The sequence below is a fragment of the Toxotes jaculatrix genome, chromosome 2 (genome assembly GCF_017976425.1).
Source record: "Toxotes jaculatrix isolate fToxJac2 chromosome 2, fToxJac2.pri, whole genome shotgun sequence".
NCBI lineage: Eukaryota > Metazoa > Chordata > Actinopteri > Toxotidae > Toxotes > Toxotes jaculatrix.
The window spans coordinates 3,460,283-3,484,306 of record NC_054395.1 but is presented as its reverse complement, the minus strand read 5'-3'; the positions used below and the strand labels follow the sequence as shown (position 1 = coordinate 3,484,306).

The 24,024-nt window shown below is 40.2% G+C and overlaps 1 protein-coding gene across 2 annotated transcripts; it reads left to right on the top strand.

The window, feature by feature from the left end:
* The first annotated feature begins 4,964 nt into the window (after positions 1-4,964).
* Positions 4,965-22,450, top strand: dedd (death effector domain containing). 2 transcript variants are annotated; one of them, XM_041055570.1, is made up of 5 exons: positions 4,965-5,230; positions 7,994-8,627; positions 17,801-17,905; positions 18,029-18,133; positions 19,334-22,450. In XM_041055570.1, the coding sequence occupies exons 2-5, from the start codon at positions 8,069-8,071 to the stop codon at positions 19,738-19,740; spliced, it is 1,176 nt and encodes a 391-aa protein (XP_040911504.1). In that variant the 5' UTR covers positions 4,965-5,230; positions 7,994-8,068; the 3' UTR covers positions 19,741-22,450. The 2 variants fall into 2 exon arrangements, with proteins under 2 accessions (XP_040911504.1, XP_040911496.1); XM_041055562.1 differs by having other exon boundaries at positions 17,996-18,133.
* Positions 22,451-24,024: the final 1,574 nt, after the last annotated feature.

The window sequence follows — 24,024 nt, the reverse complement described above, 5'->3', positions numbered from 1 at the left end:
ATTCCACTTTCTGACCTGATCATGTGTATCTCCAAAGCATGTCATTGTCTGACCACTGCCTTCACTGTCACTCCTTCTTCCTGTCTCTCTGTGCTGCCTGCATTGTGACCAAATACCATTAGTTTACCAGAGGAACACAGGGTTGATGGGAGAGGAAAGAACAAAAAATAAAGTTCTGATGCACAAATCTCTTCAGTTTTTGGACCATACTTCACAGCTTTGTACTCCGTCTTATTGTCTGATCTAAATGGACCCAGCATGCAGCATGTGGCATACCTGACTGTTTATCCAGGGCTTCTGGTTGGGGATCTTCCTGACTTGTATGATGGACACAGTGTTGTCAACAGGCACCTTAGATTGCATTTGTTAAAGTCGCCAGCGGCGATGAAAACAGCGTCAGGGTGAGCCATCTGTAATGCGTTGATGACACTGTGCAGTTGGCACGTGGGGATGTAAACAGCGGCCAAAAACACAGCAGTAAATTCCCTTGGCAGATAGTAGGGACAGCATTTCAGCAGTAAAAACGTAACATCTGGCGAGCAATGTTTATGAACAGTCTGTATGTCTCCACACCACGAGTATTAATAAACATGCAAACACCCCCTTTGGCCTTAACGGAGGCTGCAGTCCGGTCTCCTTGGTGTACAGAGTGAGACTGTAGCACGGCTAGTTCTGGGACTCTGTCTGAAAGCCAGGTCTCGGTGGAGAGCAGCACTCTCTTATTTCCCGTTGTGTTGTGATCCTGGCTCGTCCAGTTTTTTTTCCCAGGGACCGCACATTAGCTAGCAAGAGGCTGGGCAGTGGTGGTTGGCTAGTGTAAGTTGTTAGCCTAGCATGGAGCCCTCCCCTCTTGCCTCGCTTGCATCTATGTTTGCGACGCGCTCTCCTGGGGCCAGCTTGCTCACCCACGGTTGGGGCTGTGTGAGTTGGCGATATCCAGCAGTGCCTGTCTGTTCTATGTTAGCGGTGCATGGTATTTGTGCACTGCAGAAAGAGAAAAAAAAGAAAAGTGGCAGTCGAGAGCAGAGCGAGCAAACACATGGCGCCATGGAGGGCACCATGTTACCATAATACATTCTGAAGCACAAGATTTGCATTAAGGTCGCAGCGGACCTTTGACCTCTGACCTCCACAATCGAATCAGTTCATCCTTGAGTCACAGTTGTGCAAACAATTGTGTTAACATTTGTGCAAAGTTTGAAGAACATCCTTCAAAGTATTAAATGTACGATCATAGCGACTGTGACTTTTGACCTCTGACCTCCAAAATTTACTCAGTTCATTCTTGAGTTTCAGTTGATATTTGTGCAAAGTTTGAAAGCCATCCCTCAAACAGTTCTTACGATATCACATTACCATGCAAAACATAAATATGGTAATAGTGACCTTGCCCTTTGACCTTTGACCTACAACCTCCTTTCGGATCTGCCTTAAGTCACAGTCAACATTTGTGCAAAGTTTGACAGAAAGACCTCAAAGCCTTGAGATAACGCCCATAGAAGAATCCGGGATGGATGGATGTACAACCTGAAAACATAATGCCTCCGGCCTTGGCTGTCGCCGGTGCGGAGGCATAAAAACATCAAACTTAGACAATACTTTTTCTTTAGCTATTAAATGAAAGCTTGGCTCCAACCAAGCTTAACTGTCAAGCTAAGAATTCTAAAATATAGAATTTAAAAGCAAGAAATTTGTACTACTTAGGTGCATTTAATTATTTATGTTGTTATTGTTCTGTTTTTTCTATTTTTAAATTGCACATTTTTAATGTTAATATTCTTATTTTGAAAAGATGCCAATGTGTTCTTTTGAAATAAAAAATGTTTACATTTCACAAGTCCTTCTTCTCCCAGTGTCTGACACACAGTTCTTGAAGACACTGTTGCGCCATTAGTCATTGTGGTGTTGATCTCATCACGCAGATCTCATTAGGTCTTTCTTCGATCCTTAAGACTGACAATTTTGAGATGCTTCACTTGTCTGTCTGAAAGTTTCTTTTTTCTACCTCTCCCTTTTTGGTTCTGGTGTGAATTGGTGGCATCATGGTGGTCTAAAGTGTATTTTACAGTGCTTGGACTGCACTCCTCTTAAATATGCCAAGTGTTCCAATACTTTTGGCCACCACTGTATTTCAACATATGGCCTCATTAACTTTCCTGTGGTGCCACCCTCAGGTTTGTATGTACAAATCCTGTTTACTTCCTGCATTACCCCAACATGCAACAAGTCAGTGGGGTACCAGCAATGGATGTCAAGTGCTAGTTAGAATTACCTCAAGTAATTTTAAGAATGTTTGTGAAGAACTTAATCCTAGCACAAAGTTTCAAGATTTTTCTTGTTGGAAGATTCTTATTATGTTGTGAACCTTGAAGTAACTTTAATAACATTCTGGGAACATTTCAAAACCTGTCACTGAGAATATTTTAAGGAAATTATGAAATAATGTATTAACAGTGTTATCAAAAACATTTTAAGAACATTATGACAAAACATTTTTGCAGTGTTTTTAAATAATGTACTACTCTGAAATTATAACACCCTGGGAACATGAAAAAACGTGCTACTGAAAATGTTTTTAGAATGTTTGGGCATGATATTCAATGTCATCATCAAACATTTTTTATAATGTTTTTAGATAACTTTATCCTGTACCTAAGTGTGTTTGGGGATGTAGATATTTGGCATCTAGGCAAAATTTAGTTTGTTACGCCATGTTCTGGCAGTTACAAGGGAAACATTAGAACTAGTAAGGAAGCTCTTCAGTAACATATATATACAGGCAGGCAGGACGAGCAGTCAAGTAGAAGAATGCATTAACTTTCCCTTTTGCCAAGCCAGGAAAAGAGCCAACAATGCAGGAAGCAAGACCAAAAGGATTAACCTCCCACTTGTGTAAACTGATGGAAAACATGATTGTTTATTATCATATTTTTAGAAAAAAAGAAATGCGTTCAGTGTGTATCAGAGTGTCTTTAGGAAAGAAGATCCACAACAGATGCTTTAATTTACTTAAAAGTAATAAATCAACTGAGCAACCTGAAAAAGGGGAAAATGTCTTTTAGAATTTTTTGTTATTAAAAGTAGCACCGGAAGCAATATTCTGTAACTATTGTGACTGATGTGCATGCAGAAGCTTACGTAGTCTAGAGGGGGAGCGTATAACCCAAGTTAGTTTCTGTTGCTACAATTCACTGATATCCCTTGAATGCTTTACATGTATGTCATGTCCCACTCTGTCTGTCATGCTTTCCTCATTTTTTCATTTGTGCTGTATTTCCTGTTTTATTTTGGTATGAATTACCTTTTCTATCATTTCAGATCCCCACTTTCTGCCCGTGTGTTTCCTGCAACCATGATTGTCTGCCCCATCCTGACTGTGTATTTAGTCTCTGTGCTCCCCCAACTCTGTGCCAGTTTGTCTTTGTTCCTTATGACATGCATCCCAGCCTTTCTCCTGCTGCTAGTGTTCCTGTTTTTTTTGTTCTGTGCCTAGTTCCATTGATCATGCCTTTGGCGTTGCCCTTTGGATTTGTTTGCCAACACATTTGACTGTGTACCAATGTTGTCCTAATAAAGACACTGATTTTTGTTGAACCTTTTGAACCCAGTAACCGTTTTGCATTTGAGTCCTTTGTCTTGTAGTCACTTGTTGTCATAACACATTGGTAGACACTACAATTGACCAATGTTCCTTAAATTTCTCAAATGCAGACTATTGGTAGACACTGGCCAGGCAAATGCACACAGAGAAGCCTCTAGTACTCACTCAATTACTGCAGCAAATGCAACTCAGACAAGTGTGTGGCCAAAAGTCAGTCTGAGAACTCTACATTCCCTGGTAAAGGTTTTGGATGGGACCTAAGAAAAAAGAAACAGAAAAAGAAACAATACTAGATACCATACAACATAGTCCAACAGTTATAATTAGCACCAACATTTCCCACTGATATTTCCAGAACCAAAAATAAATCTTAACCTTATAGATATTGATGATTATTGAGGAATGGGTGGACAGAGGAGATTTTCAAAAGCAGGTTTTTAGTTCAAGAACAGCTCCTAGAGTTCTCACAGAACAAAGAACAGAGCCAATGTGCACATTTGTGAGTAGGCATATACATTCCAGAGTTTGACATGGGAATTGTTAAATGAATTTCAAACAGTTTTTGTTCTTGAGTAGTCTAGTTCTGATTTTGCTGTGGCAATCCACAATTTGAAATTGGGAAAGAAAAAAAAACAAAACAAAACTCAGAGGATCTTTTGATGGATGTGGATATGATCTTACTAAACCTTCAACATTGGGATTAGACGTCCATTTCTTGGTGGCTATGCCACTGACTCATATAGGTAAGGAAGAAAAAGAGGCTGCAGATAAACGGGCCAAAAAAGCGCATAGCAAAAATGAAAATATCAAATATCAAGGATGGATGGTAGGTATGGGAGAGGAGTGGAGCATCAAGGACCTGCTGGCAGTCACAGGTTCAAGGGACTTTATTTAATATTTAAAGGAAACAATTCTAATAACCAAAATATAAACTCCTCATAAACTCATGAGGTTACAAACTATAGGTGGCACCATGCACCTTACCACTAATTTATAGCCTCCATTAAAATTTATTTTAAATTAAAATAAAAAGAAGTTATTTATCATCCAAATCAAGTCCTATCAAGTCCTATCTCTTCCAGTGTAGACATTCTTATTGCACCTGTTTCCCATTTTTGTACATGTTTCTGGATTTCTAGCGCATTTCAATTAATGTTTGTGCTTCCAAGCGTGTATGTGACTTGGTGTTTGTTGCATTTCTGCGTTTGGAGCGCATCTCACTTACTTTCGGTGCTTTCAGTCTCGTAAAGGCTTTTGTCCATTGGGGCTACCGTACCGAGCCTTGCTTTTTACAAGCGGTAACTTGAGTAACCCGGAAATGAACTCTAGTGTAAACTGGAAGTTCTTTCATTTTAGCTGAAGAACGAGAATTGTCTGCTTTTTCCCATGGTGACTGTAGACCACAACGATTAAACAGAGTCTTTTTCTGTCCTGAAAGGAGTCGTGCCATACATCAGGACACTGAAGGCACACGTGTTGAGCGTTGATCGTATAGGTGATCAAAACATTTAAACGTCACCGTGTTTTCAGTTTTTTATTAGACACTGGGAAGGCAACTTAGCGTTAGCGTTAGCGGCCTACCGAACTTTGTTATTGACGAGCTCGTCAGGAATTTCCAAAAGACAGAAGGTAATGTAAAGTTCTCACTAGATAATGTTGTGATTCGTGTTTTGACTGTCTGCTTTACTTGGCTTAAGTTACCATGGACTGGAGCTTGCGAGTAACAGGCACAACAAGCCAAGGCACAGATCATGATGCTTTTAATATGTGTATTTTTGTGCGCAGATTTTCGGGACCGTAGCAAGCTCTTGGCTATTTAGTCGAAAATAGTATAACACGGATCAGAGGTCAGTTTTCCGTCTTGTGTAGGGACCACACATCAACATCGCCTTACGTCTGTTTTTAATATCGTTAGCTTGCTAGCTAACTTCCGTTAGTTGCTTAGCTAGTTGCTAGCTTGTTATCTGTGTTGCTAAGCAGCTGAATTATAAGTATATAGTTGTTTGTTTGGTCAACAATAGAAACTGTCTCCTGTGAAATTAAGTAGCATCGGCGTTATTACAAAACTCCGGTTTTTGTGTTTACATAAATACTGCTTTAGCTAAGCTAGCGTTTGGTAGTCCAATACGGCCTGATGATGATAACACTGATTTATAATGCTAAATTCCTGTGCTCATCACTGTATCTTTTTCACTATGTCCATTCAGTGAACAATAGATTTGATATTTATAAAGTGAACTCATTCCAGTTTTTTCATACTTTCTTATTCTTTTGGTGCTCTTTCCTAGTAATTCTATCCCCTGATTTGGTGGAGGTGAACAGCACACATACTTTTAAAACAGCTAAGCATGACATTATTCTCTGCTTTTCTCTTTTCTCAAAATAAGTAATTGCCTTTCTCAGATTTTTCTGTTTGATTGACAAGGCTCTTCTGTTCAGAGTGTTCATATTGGCCATGACACTGTGACAGAAAGCCAGTATGCACAAAACCACTACCTGAAATTGAAACAGCTAGATAACTAGTGTTTACAGTTTATGTGGAGACGTGTCAAAATCTTTACTGTTAAAAAGGTCATGTCCATCTCACAGATATCAGTAATATGTTTAGATGTGGTTTGACATGTAAACAGACGAAAAGGACACCTTCATCAAAAGTACATCAGGGCTATGTAAGGTGGATGATTCTGAACACAGCTCAGGGGCCGTATTTAGAAAACAGAGCACAGGATCCATATTTAAAAAACCAATAACAGTGTGTGCAAAAAAGATGCTCATGCACACCTTCAGGCAATTTGCCTTTATAAATCACAGCCAACTTGAAAATGTTTGCACTTTGGCAAGCCTCATGGTCTGCCCTAAACACTCCCACAATTAACCATAGAAGATTACAGCAAATACATTTTTTTTTAAAATTAATTATTCATACTGATACGCATATTGATCCCGTGGAGTGTTACAAACAAAACAAAGTTTGAGCACTGATGATTGCAGGTTAACCAAAGTGATGGGTGCCTCTTTGTTGCATGCTGTATGGACCAACTAGCGGAGGCACAGAGACATCTCACCTCAGCTAATAGTATTTGTTAAGCATCTATAGGCTATAGACAAGCACGTAGCTGAATATATCACATACTAAATATCTAGACACAATAAACACTGTGTTTAACTCCATAATCCAGCATATAGGTTTGTTACACATAGCAATTACATGAAGACTAAAATTGTACTTGGTGATCTATGCACAGTAGGAGAAGATAATAACCAAAAAAGCATAGTTGCTGTGTTTTGCAATTCTTTAACTTCATTTGATTTTGGATTTCTATAAGCGAAGATGATACTTTAATCAGTGAGCCTAGTAAACGGGGCAAGCCAGACTTTCCTGAATCCTGCCACCTCCTGGCATCATCCTTGCATTTCAGCAGCTGCAGTGCACTCCACAAATGACCACAAATGCCAGTATCACACAGTCTGGCCTCTGCTCTGTCTTTCAGAGCTGGGGAAGGTGATGGTGAGACAGTGCTGATGAATTATTGAGCAGATTTTGGTTTGAGACTTGAGTTGGCTTATATGTTTCACAACTGAAAGATGCTTATGGAATAGTTATGATCACTAGCACAAGCACAAATAGCACTGCTGTTTTGAATGTTTATAACAAAGTGGGTCTATAAATATAATGTGTGATATGAAATGAAATTAGATGTGAGAGGCATCTTTTAATTTCCACAATTTGGTTTCAATTCACCACCTCACCATCCATGTTGCCGATTTCCCTTTCTCCAAAATATTTGAAGGCATGGGTCAGAGTTTCCATACAGGTGCGCACATTCTTCCATCAAGCTTGTTTTTTATAGATCCCAACTTTTCAATGAGGAGTTCTTAGATGACTGATTCCCATAGCAGTTTTAATACAAGTTTGAAAGAAAGTTTTATTATTATGACATAAACTTGAATTAGGTTGATAAAACTTCTTCTCGCTATTACAGCTATTTAAGTAGGTAAGAAGTCAAAGGACTTACTCACATTAATGCAAATACCATGTAGAAAATCTCACATTTCCATTGTAACATTGTCCATAAGGTACATGCACAATAGTAAAATACGAGGGAAACTTTTTCCAAACATTTGCTTCCTTCAATAAATATGTGGCCTTTGCTGTCTTATGTTGAGACCCTGTTTTGTTTCTCTGAATATTATTTCATTAAAGTATTTTTATGATTCATGATATTAGCAGAGAAGGTATGCTTACACTAAAATAAACTGCATGTTAGAAACTGCATGTGTTTGGAGTTATATCATGTAGTTGGTTATTGGTTAATGATTATGACCACTGATAGTAAGCTCGGCCTAAAATGATTATACACTTATGTGTGATCCCCCTCTCTCTATACTTAGCCCATCAGCTGGAACAGAGAAAGACAGCAGGAGCTGAAGGGATTCAAGTATCCCTGATCACCATCGGGCCCTGAGATGACATCACAGCAACCTCAGTTCCCCAATGCTGTTATTCCTCCCCAGCTTGCCCAAAACTCCTCTACTCAGCAGGCCCGGCCTCACATCCAAGCTAATCAGCTGCACTCGAGTCAGAGCGGCGCAACCTCTGGGCATCTGGAACACAGTTCACTGAGAGGCAGGCCAGGCTGCTCTGGTGCATCTGCAGCCAGCGGGGAGGTGGCCAACAGGAACATTTCTTGCACCAACTCCAGCTTATCCAGAAGAGATGGGGGTTTTGAACCATGGCCTGAGGAAGCAGTAGACAACTCCCATGGGCTGTACTCACTCCACCGCATGTTTGACATAGTTGGAGCCCAGCTAACACATCGGGATGTCAGGGTACTGTCATTCCTGTTTGTTGATGTGATTGACGAATATGAGCGTGGTGGCATCAGGAGTGGAAGGGATTTCCTGCTGGCCCTTGAGCGCCAGGGTCGCTGTGATGAGACCAATTTCCGGCACATTCTCCAGCTTCTAAGGATTATCACCCGGCACGACCTTTTGCCTTATGTCACACTCAGGAAACGACAGGCCGGTGAGTAAAGCAGTACAGTTGGAATGTCCCGCCAGGCTTTAAACACCCATTTAATAATCGACATTGGCAATCTAGATTCTGGGGATTTTGCAGCATATGAAATCAAAAAAGTGCAAGGGTTGATGAAGTTTCCTTGGCATGCTCCTTAATGAGCCATGAGGCCAGAGCTGGCTCCAAGTAGTTAAATTCGATTAAGGTCCAGAATGAACACTATTTATTCCAACGTCATTTTCAGATAGCACTGTATGGTAAAAAAGAACTTTCGAGGGTTTTGTACAGCCACTGAGAATATACACACACCCTTACTAAGCATGAAATGACTTGTGTGTTATGTGGAGCTGTCCCCAAATCAGGATTTTCAGGGTCAACCCAAGGTAAACAGTTCTAACAGATGTGTCAGTGGCAAGGGTTGGGGGCGGGTTGTTTTCATTACAACAATTTGTCATGTGCTTGTGTGTTATTGGCTCAGGTTTAATAATCAGCATTATTACTGATGGCTTTTAGTCAATACGCATTATTGCATTACTCAATACTTACTCATACTTTTTTAAATGGTGCAATATGTTTATGGTGTATTTTGGGTTACTGTTGTCAAACTCAATAAAAACCAATAATCGATTGGTAATCAAATTGACACCTCAATAATCATAATTGAATCGAATCAGGAAATTGGCCCGATTAACCACTCCTTATATACAAAATCTGATAAGTAATATATAATAATATAATAGTATAGGAAATAACAACATAAAGACTAAAATCACAGTGTCAGTGGACTAAGTGTCAGTATCCTACAGTCCGTTTTAACAGTTTGACAGCTCTGGGAAAGAAGCTGTTTTTCAGTCTTGTGGTGCAGGCCTGAATAATCCTGAGTCTCCTGCCAGAGGGTAGGGGCCTGAAGAGGTGGTGGGTCGGATGTCAGGTGATGGTCCTGGCCCTGCTCTGACATTAGGTCTCGAAGATGTGGCTCATAGCAGGTAGATCAGACCCGATGATCATCTGTGCTGCCTTGGTGACCCTCTGCTGTGCTTTCTGCTCCTTCTTGTGGCATCCTGTGTACCACGCCATGACCCAGTCTGTCAGGATGCTCTCCATTGTACATTTAAAAGTTCACAAGGAGCTTCCAAGGCAGTCCAGCCTTCTTCAGTTTCATCAGGAAGTAGAGGTGTTGTTGTGCTCTGCCGATGATGTGTGAAGTGTGTGTTATCCAGGAGAGGTCCTCTGATGTGAACGCCCAGACATTTGAAGTCGGTGACTCTCTCTACTGCCTCTCCATTGATCGCCAGAGAAGCAGTAGCCGACCTTCTGGACCTCAAGTAGTCCACCACAATCTCCGTTGTCTTCTGCTGTTCAGAATGGGATTGTTGGTGGAGCACCAAAATGTCAGGTTTTCTACCTCCTACTCCTATATGCTGACTCATCGTCGTTGGAGCTCAGCCCCACAACCGTCATGTTGCCTGCAAACTTGATGATGGTATTTGTCGCATGGAGAGGTTGGCAGTTGTGGGTGAGGAGGGCAAACAGGAGGGGGCTCAGCACACATCCTTGGGGCACACCGCTATTTAGAGTGATGGTGGGGGATATGTAATTCCCCAACCTGACAGACTGGTTCAGGCCAAGGTTGTGCAGTTGAACACCAAGCTGCTGGGGATGACCGTATTGAAGGCCGAGTTGAAGTCCAGGAAGAGTAGCCTGATGTAGGTGTTGGGTTTCTCCGGGTGCTCCAGGGCAGTGTGCAGGGTGATGCTGATGGCATCCTTTGTTGACCTGTTGGCTCGGTAGACCAACTGGTGCTGGTCCAGCGTGGCTGGGATGGTGCGTTCAATCTGAGCCATGATTAACCTTTCAAAGCATTTTGTGTGAGTGCCTGTAGTCATTCAGGCTGCTCACAGTTTTCAGCTTAGGAATGGACACAATAATGGTGGATTTGAGGCATGCTGGGACGACTGCTTGAGTCAGGCTGAGGTTAAAGATGTCTGTGAACAAGTCAGCAAGCTGGTCTGCACATGCCTGTAGAACATGTTTCTTTCCTGACTTTGACTCGCCGCAGTACATTTCTCACCTTGTTTGTGTCCAGCCTCAGCTTCTGCTGATCTGGCCAGTCTGTTCACGTTCAATACTGCTGCCATTTTTAAAGTGGGCAAAGAACAGGTTCAAGTCCTCAGCAAGCAGGGGGTCACCTTTAGCAGGCAGAGTGCCGTTTGTTTTGTAGTCACTAATTGACTGTAAGCCCTGCCACATGTGTCTGGGATCATTGTTGTTGAAGTTTCCCTTGAACTTGAGCCTGTATTTGTTACTAGCTGCCTTGGTGCCACGTTTCAGTTTGGCTCTCGCGAGGCTGTAAGTGCAGGCCTGTACGTGGCATTCCTGATCTTCAGTAAGTTTCTCACTTCGTTTTTGAACCAGGGTCTCTGGTTTTCTGGTTGGGGTAACATGTGGATTATGGATGTAACACATGGATTATGGATTTAACAGTCTCTGTCTTGGGCAAAGACAGTCCAGTCTGTGCAACAGCTGTGTTGATCTGCCTTAAAGCTGCTGGTTGATATTTCCTGCTAGGAGAGGACAAGATGTCCAACAGTAGCCCCCATGAGAGGAGGTTGTGGAATGCATGTGACTAAGAGTCAGAATTGTCTGCTTCTGCCCAGATACTGCTGAGTCACTGGTTGCTATGGTGACTGGGCCTCCTGGACCAGGTTGTAAACACAGAGACAAACCATTCAGTATGCCCAGTAGACACAGAATATAAGCCAAAATCTGTCATCAAAAATGCCCCCATAGCTTGAAAGGTACATGTCCTATCAAAAAAGTCTTTTCACTGTGAGCATAACAGGGCTTCAGTGAAGACAATGATGCATTATGTGTAGTCCTATTTACATTGGTAATTGTTAAATTAAAAGGTTGAAAAATTTTTGGGAAAATTTTCAGGGACAGCAGTTGGAATATGGGTGATGTTACACGCTCTAGCTCTGAACACTTTGCACAATACACACCTTAAGTCTGCAACAGTCCAGGGAAAGCTTCAAACTTAAACATCAATTTTGTAAAAACCATACTGGGTATCAAAATACTGATTTAATCCCATATAGTCTTAGGTCTTCGAACCAATTCAAGTTTCAACCAGAATTAGAATCAGAATCAGAAACACTTTATTGCCAGGTATGTTATACATACAAGGAATTTGACATGGTGTTGTTGGTGCAAAACAGAAGACTTGGACTGACAAGTCCCATAACACACGCAAGCAAAACATACTAAATAAAAAGAAAGAAGTACTAGGAGAGGACAGTCTGTACAAATATGTACAATGCATAGATTGTATAAAACATGGACGTAGCACCCGTGATGTCACCCATTGGTTTCGGGGAGTCAGTTTTGTGACCAAACCATGGGCATTTGAGCTGCGCCATCTTGGATTTTAGTGGGAGTGTACTTTCCATATTTGGTGAAGAGGCGGTTACTCTATGGGTCAGCCAGGGTCAGCCGGGCGAGAACCACTTAGCTCGGAGCAACCGAGCTAGCCTAAGGCTAATCAGCTAGACTAACAAGCTAAGCGGCAGCTACACGCAGCTACATCCACCACACGACAGACCCCGAGTCTGACCCGACTAGCTCGACCCCGTACGGCCGCGACACACAGCATACAACAGAGATCATAATGTTGCTGCTGTGTTTTAAACATGACTGTATCAGAGAGGTTTTAGGTGTAGCTGCAGGGTTTGGTGGAGTTGTGGGGGGAAATTTATTTCTAGCCTCTTATTTAACTGTGAAACAATCATTATAATTTCATATTAATAAAATATATTAAAACGTTAAAAACATTATTATTATTATTGTCATAATAATAATAATAATGATAATATATTACAGTGTTTAGTATTTAATATTTATCGGCTTTCACCGCTGCCTCCACCCAGTATCCACTTACAGTTACAGCAGCACACAAACAACAGCGGCTGCTTACTGACGGAGCTGCTCTGTCCATGCAACGTCGGACTTTTTAAACAGAAAAATGAGCCGAAATAAAATTTTAGCCTAGTATTCCCACAATAAATGGACTCTGAGAGCACGGAACACGCTGCTACAGCATTCCTAACATTTAGTGCTGGGCGGTATACCGTTTTGCACCAAAAACAGGTTTTTATTTATAGGAATTTTTCATATACCTGCAACACCAGTTTAAATGGCCTAAACATGTCCGGAACGGTGCGCAAACAACCATGTGCTGCAAATGCTGTCGGGCTAAAGTTGTCGCCGGAGGTGGTAACACAAGCAATTTGCTGCACCACCTTAGCCGTAAACATGCTCTGTAACAAGAATGCCTTAAACTAAAATCATCGACTTCCACACCATCAGGTAAAAGTGACAAAGTTAAAGGACAGGCGAGTCAGGTGTCACTTGTTGAAGCGTTTGTTAAAGGTACACCGTACAAGAGAAAAAGTAAGCGGTGGATGGAGATAAGCAACTCCATAACAATTCATATAGCTAAAGACATGGTGCACAGTTGAGAAAGACGGATTCAGGGCATGAAATACCGTGATACCCATATAATTTTGAAAAACACCATAATATAGAATTTTGGTCATACTGCCCAGCACTACTAACATTAGCTGCTCCGGTCCTCTATCTGTATCAGCAGTGACCATAAATCAGCAATTAAGTCACAAGCCAGCGGCAAAATATGCTAATACATGCTAATTAGTGCAAACATCCAGGTGAAATAGTGAGAAATTTGCTTACCGAAAAAACTGATACACAGAATCCTTCGACGGTCAGTTAGTACAGTCTACAGTGCAACAAGCCATATTGTCACAACAACCTATCCGAACATAGGTAAACAAACACGGACACTGCAGTCCCTGTCAACCGCTGGAGGTAGCCGGAGGCCTCTGGATGTAGCCATCTAGGCCAGCTTTTTGAACGCGCAAGTGATCCTCTCTGCTAAAACCTACAACTCCCCCCTTGGTACAATGTTGCAAAGTACGTACATTAAAGATAAGTAGTAGTGATGTAGTGCAAAAAAAGAGATAATATTGCTGTAATGTCCATAAAGAGCTGTGAATTATGTTAATGCAGTGCCCCCCCCCCCCCCCCAGGAAGACAAAAGCATTTTGCGATGCCGGGGTCACACACCCCCCGGCATTGCACCAATCGCACCCCACTATTTGAGAAGGACTGTGTTAATGTAACATAGTCTGTTGTGGATAAATGACCATATTGCTATGTGAAAGTATGCTGAAGTAATATGGCTCCAAATGGGAGTTGAACCATCTTCCTTGATGAATTCTCATTGTTTTTCTTTGATAAATGTTTTATTTTTTTTGCGACTTACGTTACCATTGTTACTCAAATTGCTACCATGCATGTCTCATTCTGTGCTTAGCACAAGGGATGAGATGATGAGACATCTCATTATGTGTCTTATGTCCTTGCACAGCAGGCACATAATTAATAATACCAGTCATTAATAGTGGAAAATAAGAAAAACCAGATGTTTTGTTCAGCACTGTAGCCTGGCTGTAGCCTGTTGAGAGTCACAGCTCTGTTTAGTCATGTATTTCTTTAACTTTTACAAATATGTAAAACATTCAAATCAGCGAGGGGGCAGTGCTCTCTCTGATTTTTAGGGGTCCAAGCAGCCAAACTGCCATTGTTTTTGTTCTCATTACACACGTGGACAAAATTATTGGTACCCTTCCATTAAAGTAAGAAAAACCCACGATGGTCACTGAAATAACATGAAACTGACAAAAGTAATAATAATACAAAATTTATTGAAAATTATCTAATGAAAATCAGACATTGCTTTTGAATTGTAGTTCAACAGAATCATTTTAAAAAACAAACTGCTGAAACTGGCCTGGACAAAAATGTTGGTACCCCTAGAAAAGTTTGAAAATAATTTGACCATAGGGACATGTTAAACTAAGGTGTGTCCTGTAATTAGCACCACAGGTGTCTTCAAACTTTTAATCAGTCAGTCTGCCTATCTAAAGGGTGAAAAGCAGTCACTGTGCTGTTTGGTATTGTGGTGTGTACCACACTGAACATGGACCACAGAAAGCTAAGGAGAGAGTTGTCTCAGGAGATTTGAAAAAAAATTATAGACAAGCATGTTAAAGGTAAAGGCTATAAGATGCTGGGTGGTATACCGTTTCGAACCAAAAACCGGTTTTTATTTTTGTTATGATGTGATTTTTTCATATACCTGCAACATCAGTTTAAATGGCCTAAACATGTCCGGAATGCTGGGCGGTGGTAAATTGTTTCACGGGGGACGTTTTTCATTGCTGTGCTGCTAAACACACATGGAACAGAGCATGAGTATTAGTGGAGTTGTTGAGCGTGGTGAAAATGGACAGGGGAAGGTCTGAACCAGAAGTTGTATCAGACATTGTATCAGACATTGAAGTAGAAGACCCAGAAGAACTTTTGCCAAAAAAAGGAGCCGTGTCTGTTGTCTGGAGATACTTAGGGTTTAAAAGGTCTGACGTGGACCAAACAACCATGTACTGCAAATGCTGTCAAGCTAAAGTTGTCGCCAGAGGTGGTAACACAAGCAATTTCCTGCACCACCTTAGCTGTAAACATGCTTTGGAGTACCAAGAATGCCATAAAGTAAAATCATCGACTTCCACACCATCAGGTAAAAGTGACAAAGCTAAAGAACAGGTGAGTCAGACATCACTTGTTGAAGCGTTTGATAAAGGTACGCCGTACGAGAGAAAAAACAAGAAGTGGATGGAGATAACCAACTCCATAAGAATTCACATAGCTAAAGACATGGTTCCTAAACCAATATGGTTTTGAAAAATACCATGATATAGATTCTGTTGAACCAAAATTCAAAAGCAATCAGAGAGAGCACCGCCCCCTCGCTGATTTGCATGTTTAACATATTTGTTAAACAATAGAGCTGTGACTCTCTGTCAACCAGGCTACAGTGATTGACTATTAATGATTAGTAATAGAACGTTCTGTCATTATAGAGGGCTGTTATGTAGACCATCCACAAGATCATCAACTTGTGTTGGGAGTAAAGTTAAGATAGCTGCCCTTCTATCAACCAATCATTGGAGTAAAAAACAATGGAAGTTTTTCCTTATTTGGTTACAGCATTATCAGAGACACAGATTTTTTCCCTAAATACTGTGTAATTTTTCTTTTTTCCCAGGTCACACCTATTCTGCCTTTTTCAAACTCCTCCTAGGATCTGAGTCCGAACTGCACAAAACTTTGCACATAGAATCTATAGAACCTCATGATCAAAAGTTAGCAAAGCAAAAGCATTTTGATACATCAGTTTGTTTCAGATTTACAAGACAGTCAGTTTTTTGTTTTTTTTTTTAAAAACTCATGAATACCATCGTCAACCTGAAATTTGAGACATATGTTCATTAGTGCTTGCGAAGATTATGTATTAAAGTGCGTCATGCTTCGCCTCTAGCAAGTGCCACAAATGAAAAAGTTGAAATCGGCTGCATGGATTTGTATGAAAGTTGGTTTGTGTGATCTAGGGTCCTGACTGACTCAATGCATAAAATTTGGTTATAATTGATTAAAATGGGTGTGGCCTATTACAAAATATCTGTACTAACTCAGATAACAAGTCTGAGAATTCAGATAAAAATGGACTGGCTGGAATGGCTTATGGACAGTATATAGAATATGAGCCAGGTTCTGCTCAAGGTTTCTCCCTGTTAAAATGGAGTTTTTTTCTTGCCACTATTGCCTTAAGTGCTTGCTCTGAGGTCAGGCTCTGGGTCTCTGTAAAGCGCTTTGAGACAATTTTGATTGTGGAAGGAGCTCTATAAATAAAATTGAACTGAATTGAATAGTAACTAGTAGAAGTTATTTTTGTGTTTTCCAGATTGGGTGTGAAAGACTAAGTAAGGCTTTCAAATAAGTTATAACTAAGTTGAGGTCTAGAGTTGATCAATAAGTCCAACTGGAAAATCACTGCCAGTCCTCATTCTTGGCCTATGCTTTGAGGAATGTGAAAATTAATATGAGTAGGGGATGTTAATTCATTTAGACTATCATACACTTTTTTTGTTATTTTGTTTTTAAGTGTGTCTAATGACTTGGCAAGTATTTGTGTCACAACAGTACTCTTAAATTTGTTTTACATTTTCTGATTTGAATTTCCCTATTGGGCAAAACTTATCTGGGTCACAGTTCAAGACTGTACTCACGCACACATCTCCAGCAACGCCTCTTGTCCTGCATCTGATTCCTAACAACATACAGTTACAACTGAACTCTGGACGCCTAAGTTTGTGAGTAATGCGAAGCAGGCTCAGTCAGTTTGCTAAATGTGTTTTTGAGGATGAGGTAGTCTCATGAGGTATGGTAGCCACTGAAATGCTGGATTTTGTTATCTGGGCTTTATAGGTTTCCATTCCTCCCCTTGTCCTGTTCAGTTCTCATGTTTGTCAGGCAGTGGCTTGACAGTCTCCTCTCCTAGCCGGTTAGCAAAGCCAACAAGGTTTTTTTTGTTTTTTTGTTTTTTTTTAGCTTGGGCAAAGCTAGCATGGTTAGGGGTTAGGGTTAAGCAACATGCTTAGTAGGGAGCTTTGCCTACTTTTGCATGTAGAGGTCATGGACAAGCCAACTACAAGGCATCTGCTTCACCGTTATCTGGAGTTGGACTGTCCCATAAAACTTGCTAACACGAATCACGAGTTGAGAAGACGCAGAGTCGACTCACATTTTATGGGTCAAAGTCACTGCACTTTTATGTGTTTGCTTTACTGTAAACTACTGCTGCATCACTGCCACAGTCGGAGGAAGCAAATTTAATTGATTTAAAGGAGCTTGAGGCCGAATTTTCAACAGGCACATCTGGAAAATGGTTGGAGCATTCACTTTGCAAGAACGGACTGTAGCAGGCAAAATGGAAGTCATTATTTTTTTTATTGCTTAGAAATATAACATTTGTTGTTTTTTTAGACAGAATATACCTTTTGTAAAAATTACATGGTTTCACTTTAACTTAAGTCTCTTCTTTAGACAAAAAAGATAAACAATACATAATAAACACATTGGTGTGTATTTGACTGAGGTGATTGCTCATGTATTGACAAAAACTGACTGTTGAGGCATTGTCTTTGCAATCTGTGTGATTAGCATTGCAATTAAGAATAACATCAGAAATCAACTGTTGTTTTCAGTGTGCCCAGACCCTGTTGACAAGTACCTTGAAGAAACATCAGTGCGCTACATTTCACCAAGAGGAACAATGCAGAAGAAGGACACTGTGCCTCACAGAAGAACAGGTTGGTGATTGTATTTGTGTCCTCAAGTTCTGTTTCTTTACACTCTGACACAGAAGATCGATTAATGTCATAACTAATGTCACTGTCTAGGTCCTCAGCCAGTCATTTGCTGTTCCCCATCAGGACCCCATGTTGGCCCTCCACGAACGAAGCCATCTCCTCCTGTACCAAACCGTAAACGGAAGAGAAGTCATTCCTCAGCTGACTGCAGAGAGAAGCAAACATGTGGTAAAAAGAAACATGACATAGAGAGGGAAGAGTATGATGTGTAAATGTGTTCCTGGGTTGTTCCTGAAGCAGGAACACAGTAACATGCACTTAAATAACTGAGACACAAATGCATGAATGTACATGCTGTAAGTAAGCTTATTCCAGGTAAGACCATTTCCTAAACGTCATTTTAATTAAAAACCCAGTTTTACTAACTGGGGTAAGCGCTTAGAGAAACCTGATTTCCCCGGCTTGACGTCACTTAGAGAGCTCTGATTTCACTGCAATGTATAGATGTGACTGGCTTTTTACAAGAATACATGAGCAGGATGAGGGTTTCAGACAAGGCAGATAACAGTGGAGCATGTGGATGCAAAGAGAGAATAGCAATGCATCCTTGTATCTAAAAGAATTTGATCCATGTCAGACTGAAACTGAAAGTAACACAAAATAGCATTTTGGAGTCCGAGTCTAAGTAGTTAGAGACAAATCTGATTTCTAGCAGCTGCATGTATGGGGGCATTTACAGTACCAGGGTTACTACAGTGAATTTCAACATTCTGTGATTACCTACGTGACCCGGGTTCTTTGAGGAATCTGGTTATTTAAGTGCACTGAATGACCAATCCCGACCCTTCCCATTACCAGAGTGCAAACATGTGTTTTGCTATTACTTTTGAAATCATGTAACTAAAACTGGCAATTGGAACACCAAGATAAATATAGTATTTATCCTGATATATAAATTTGTGTTTTTGTTTCACATTTATTAATAGAGATATAAAAAAAAACTGAGTGTATGTGAGTGTGTGATGCATGTGCTGGATAAATCAAACACACACATTAGAAATCAGTGGGTCCCATTCAAGAACACCGTCGTATTTTTATTGCTGTTGTTATTTTCTGTGAGCTTTGCTCGTATGAGTGTTCCAAGCTGAATTCACTAAATTTTGTTAACATGACAATCTCATGGTAAATTGCACATTTCAGTTGCATGAGTTCCAGCTGTTCACAAGGAAATGTGTGCTGGTAAGGTTTAATTACATAATCAGGGAATTGTCAAAGTTCATGATGGCTGTCGACCATTACTCATCTATGAGTGTTGAGAGGTGTCAGCACTGTTGTAAACATGTAAACTGTTAGTGTTGCTTGTTTGTTAATTTGTTACAGTCCTACTGTTCACTCCCAGTTGACCCTCCTTGTGCTCTGCTCTCTCAGATATCCGCCTTCGGGTTCGCGCTGAATACTGCCAGCATGAGTCTGCGCTTCAGGGCAACGTATTCTCCAACAAACAGGAGGCAGTGGAGCGACAGTTTGAGCGCTTCAATCAGGCCAACACTATCCTCAAGTCCCGAGACTTGGGCTCCATCATCTGTGACATCAAGTTCTCCGAGCTTACCTACTTGGATGCCTTCTGGAGGGACTACATCAATGGATCATTGCTAGAGGCCCTTAAAGGGGTCTTTATCACAGATTCCCTAAAACAGGCTGTGGGCCACGAGGCTATAAAACTGTTGGTCAACGTTGATGAGGAGGACTACCAGGCTGGTCGACGTAAACTTCTCTGTAATTTGGTCACAGGTGGCGGGAGCCCACCTGGAAGTACCAAAGACTCTGTATCTTAGACACACTCTCAAGGTGGTAGCATACAGGAGGAACACTGCTGTGCCTCCACCACAGGGAATAGAGTGAGATGTGGTTGGGTCATTTGAGGTGCCTGATGTATGTGTCTGAAAGGAAGGACTTCCAGCTGCCCCACTGGTTCCTTGAGAGCTAAGTTCATAGGATATCGACTTGGCACCCCTAGGCGTAGCATGCAAAGTGATTGGGACCTATGTTAGCAAAAAGAAGTAAACGATGCATACAGGTTGGCATTATTTTGAATCCTAAGCTGTTCATTTTCTTCAAGGAGGAGAATGCTCATCTCATATGTGCATTGACTTGTAACTAATTTCTTGTTTCTTGTTTCTGATGTTAGCGCATTGAAACAAAACACATTTGTTAACTCTAATGATATTCTTCACTCCTGTTCAAAAGTGGAGTTATTTTGAATATAGGAAACATGCTTCACGCTGACAAGTTACTCCCAGTGGGAGTTGTACCTTATTGTCTTTTTTTCCAGGTTTTTCAGGTACATTACAGACTGGTAGGATTAACCCAAGAAGAACGTGTTCTGTATGTTATATAAAGGTGCACACCACAATTGACTTTTAATTTGTTTGTCGAGTTCTGTCAGCTTACTTTCCCAAGACTTTGCAGAGTTTTCTTTTCTGTAAAGATAAACCCTATCAGAGCCTTTTTATGGATCATATTTGGTCACTGTCAACAACATTATTGTGTCTTTGTTTTCTTTTATCAAATTCTCACATGGTTCTTTAACAGCAGATTTGATTCTGGCCTAATTTGATATTTCAGTTGTTCAGTCACTGCCAGTATTTCAAACTTTGTGGATCGTTCAAATGTGTTAAATCGTATCCGAGTCATTCACCGGTGTTTTGTAAATCAGTGTCAGTTTCACTGTCAGCCTGTACCACTGGACCTCTGCTCACTCACTCACTCACTCACTTGTGATGTAACAGAACATTTTTTCAAAATTTGAAATGACACTCACAGTCCAACAGCCAGTGAAAATCACAGCCAGTATTTGTAAAGTCATCTTAGTTGTGCAGATAGTAGGATGCCCAAAGAAATTCAAATGATTCACTGCTTTTGTTTTTGTTAAGTTAAAGATATTGCACCCTGCTATAGGTGAACTCCCACATTAAATCCTCAGCAGTCTTCTCTGTGGATATATAATACCTTCTTGTGAATGTTGATGTAAAGTCCACATGCCCAAAAGGTGATATGAACAGGTGTTGAAATCACTTGCTCATCCAGTAGTTTGAGGGTATGTTGGACTTGTTGGAGAAATGATATTTTGACAGGACAGGTATCTTCAGTGGCATCCTTTGCCATTAGAAGGTGTTACATCTCCATGGGCAAATGTACACTGAATTCGGTACTCTTTTATTAAGTTCTGTGAAAAAATAGCACTGCGAGGACCAACATAATAATAAGGTCCATTGCATGTTGATCCTCTACTATTTAGAACATAGATCTCAAACAATAATGTTCTTCGAGTTGTAGAACAGTTTCACAGTGCAGCCTGAAACACTAATTAATCAAAATGGGAATTTATAGGCATTATGTTTGGTAGGTGCTTGTTGACAGTATTACTGATTACATCTAAGATTTCCTTTGATGCAGTCATTAAATCCGTTCAATGGCCACTTTGTTAAGTTTCAGAAGGAGACTTTTCGAGTGTTGGGAAGGCACCCAGAATATCCCAACATCTTCACGGCATGGATTTTACAAGGGAGATCGGAGATTCTGGTTGATGTTGACATGTTAACTTCATGCAGTAGCTGTACATTTTGTGGCTGCATAATCATACTACTACCGGAGCTGCACTCCCGACAAAACTGTGTCAGTATTGGACAATCCTGCAAAATTCGGAACTATTCCTTCAAATTCTTGCCACCTGCATCATCTGACCGTGTAAGTTATGCTATTGTTATGGTTCAACAAATACTTCCTGAAATGGCTCTGAACATTTGCATTCAGTGTAAATCAAATGATGAGGTGCTCTATATATACACACACCCCAATATACCAATATTGACACAATTCATAGGGATATCGTGCTGGAGTGATCACCAGTGTCATGGCACTGTAGTCTGAAATTGTTTAATTCCCCAAATTGTGGCATTAAATTAAAAATAAAGAGGGAAAGAATTTGAGTTTGAAATGTCATTACGAGTATACTAGGACTAGTTATGACTCAAAGCAAACAGTACCTTTGTTTGGAAATGTTTATCAAAGATGAAGTACTAGCATAATGCTATTTTGTGATGAGATTATTTTGATTTTGCTGCAAAAGTAGATTAGAGATTGAATGTCATTTTAGTAAGAATTGCCATTTGAAATACCTGTCTCTAATGCTTATAATTGATATTTGTCCTTCATTTTTCTGTTATTCAGTGCATATAGCCAAAATATGTGTGCAGGCTCATATTCAGTAGCAACAAATGTGTACTTAGTCAGCAAAGTATGAAAGTATGTCAAATTATTTTGACACAGTTCTTCACTTTACGTTAACAATTCTTACATCTTGATGTTTTTACTAGCTGCATTACAAATGTGCATCTTTCTTTTTGCCAAATCTTTGTAATATGTATTGCCTCTGATTTTAAAATGTAATTGAACTTTTGTCTAGCTTTCCATCACTTGGTTAAATGGTGGACTGAAATTCAGCATTTTGCTTTTATGTTCCCTAATAAAAGTTCTGTGTATGTATTTACCAAATATATTCTTCCGGCTAAAGAAGCCCATCTTATATTTGCTGTCACACCATCCATGGGTACATATGCGAACATGCAAATCATGATTGACAGGCCACTGCTACTCTGAATTATATAGAGTAGGCCTACATTTTATATTTTTACCCCAGTGGAATTTCATGATAAGGTTGCAAGTTAGAATCTATTATATAGGTTGTTGTATGTTATGTTGATTGTATGTTATGTTAGTTGTTAAATGCAGCTGTCTTTTAAGCAAAATTGCATGTAACCTGTCATGATCTCCAGAAATTTCATAGAAAGTCACAGTGCTAACATTTTGTAAATAACTTTATTGGATGTGTGGTTTTCTTACTTCAGTTTTCATTTGTTACAGAAAATCGGCAAGTAGGACTGTTAATAAATGAAATGGATGGGTTTTGTTGAAGTCCCAATCCTCATTATTTTTTTTAGGTCACGACACATACAAAAACAAATCTTTTTGGTGGAAAACTGTACATTTTCCAGAAAAGACAATATAGAGGGCATATTTAAATAAACAGCTTCCTGATAGATCTACTTCCTATTGTGGGCTACACCATCATTTCAGAAATTTGGCCTAAACCTTTTTCTGCTTTGACACGCAAACCCTGTATATGTGGAATTTCTTGACCACATTTCAGACTGTATGTGAGAGGTCTTGGTTGCATCTCATTTCTCTTTCACATGCATCTTCACTCTCTTTACTTGCCTCTTTGCTCTGCAGCTTGTCAAACTCACAAGAGGAAGACATACAAGGAAGGAAAAATCCAGGCACCACATTTTGTGTGACAAACAAGGCAAACCAAGTTTATTTGTGCCATGAATGTTCTTGCAGAGACTTGAATGTAATGTATGTCAATGTGAACCATACTCTGTTGCTTTCATCACATACGCTAAAAGAAATGATAAAAGATTTGGTGGTTAGTCCTGTTGATTGTTTACCAATAAAAGTAAACTTTGCTGTGTTTCTATTTGCCATGGATACTCTGCAGTCAGTTAATTTATTGTTTATTAAACTGAGCTTTGACTAACCACTGCTACAGCAGGTCAGCTGTCAGCCAGTATGATCCAACTTTGTACAAAATAGATTAAACAAATTTATGAAAATATGCTGACGCGTCCTGTGTACTTGTTGAGGGAAATTTTCTTCTTTTTTTTATAGACTACAATCGGTCAATTTACTCTTTAAACTGAGCTTAGGTGCTGCTGCGGCAAATGTGTCGGGGGGGTCAGCATGCTTCAGCTTTCCACAAAACTAATTCAATTAAGACATTAAAGCCATTTGAGGTGTTTTAGGGGTTCTCGGTGTATTGTTTAAACATGTAGTGTGCTTTCCATTCTGCTCATTTAGGCTATAGAATATTTTTACCTGTTTTTATTGCTCCCTCATGTCTGTTCTGTCAGTAATAAACAAAATGTAACTGTCTTTTTGTTTTCTTTTGTATGATTTTGTGTTCTTTTGTGTTTATATTAGTCACATTCCATGATGCCACATATACCTATATGAAGTGTTGGCGCATCAGTCAACAGGCACCATGTTGGGATCTAGCC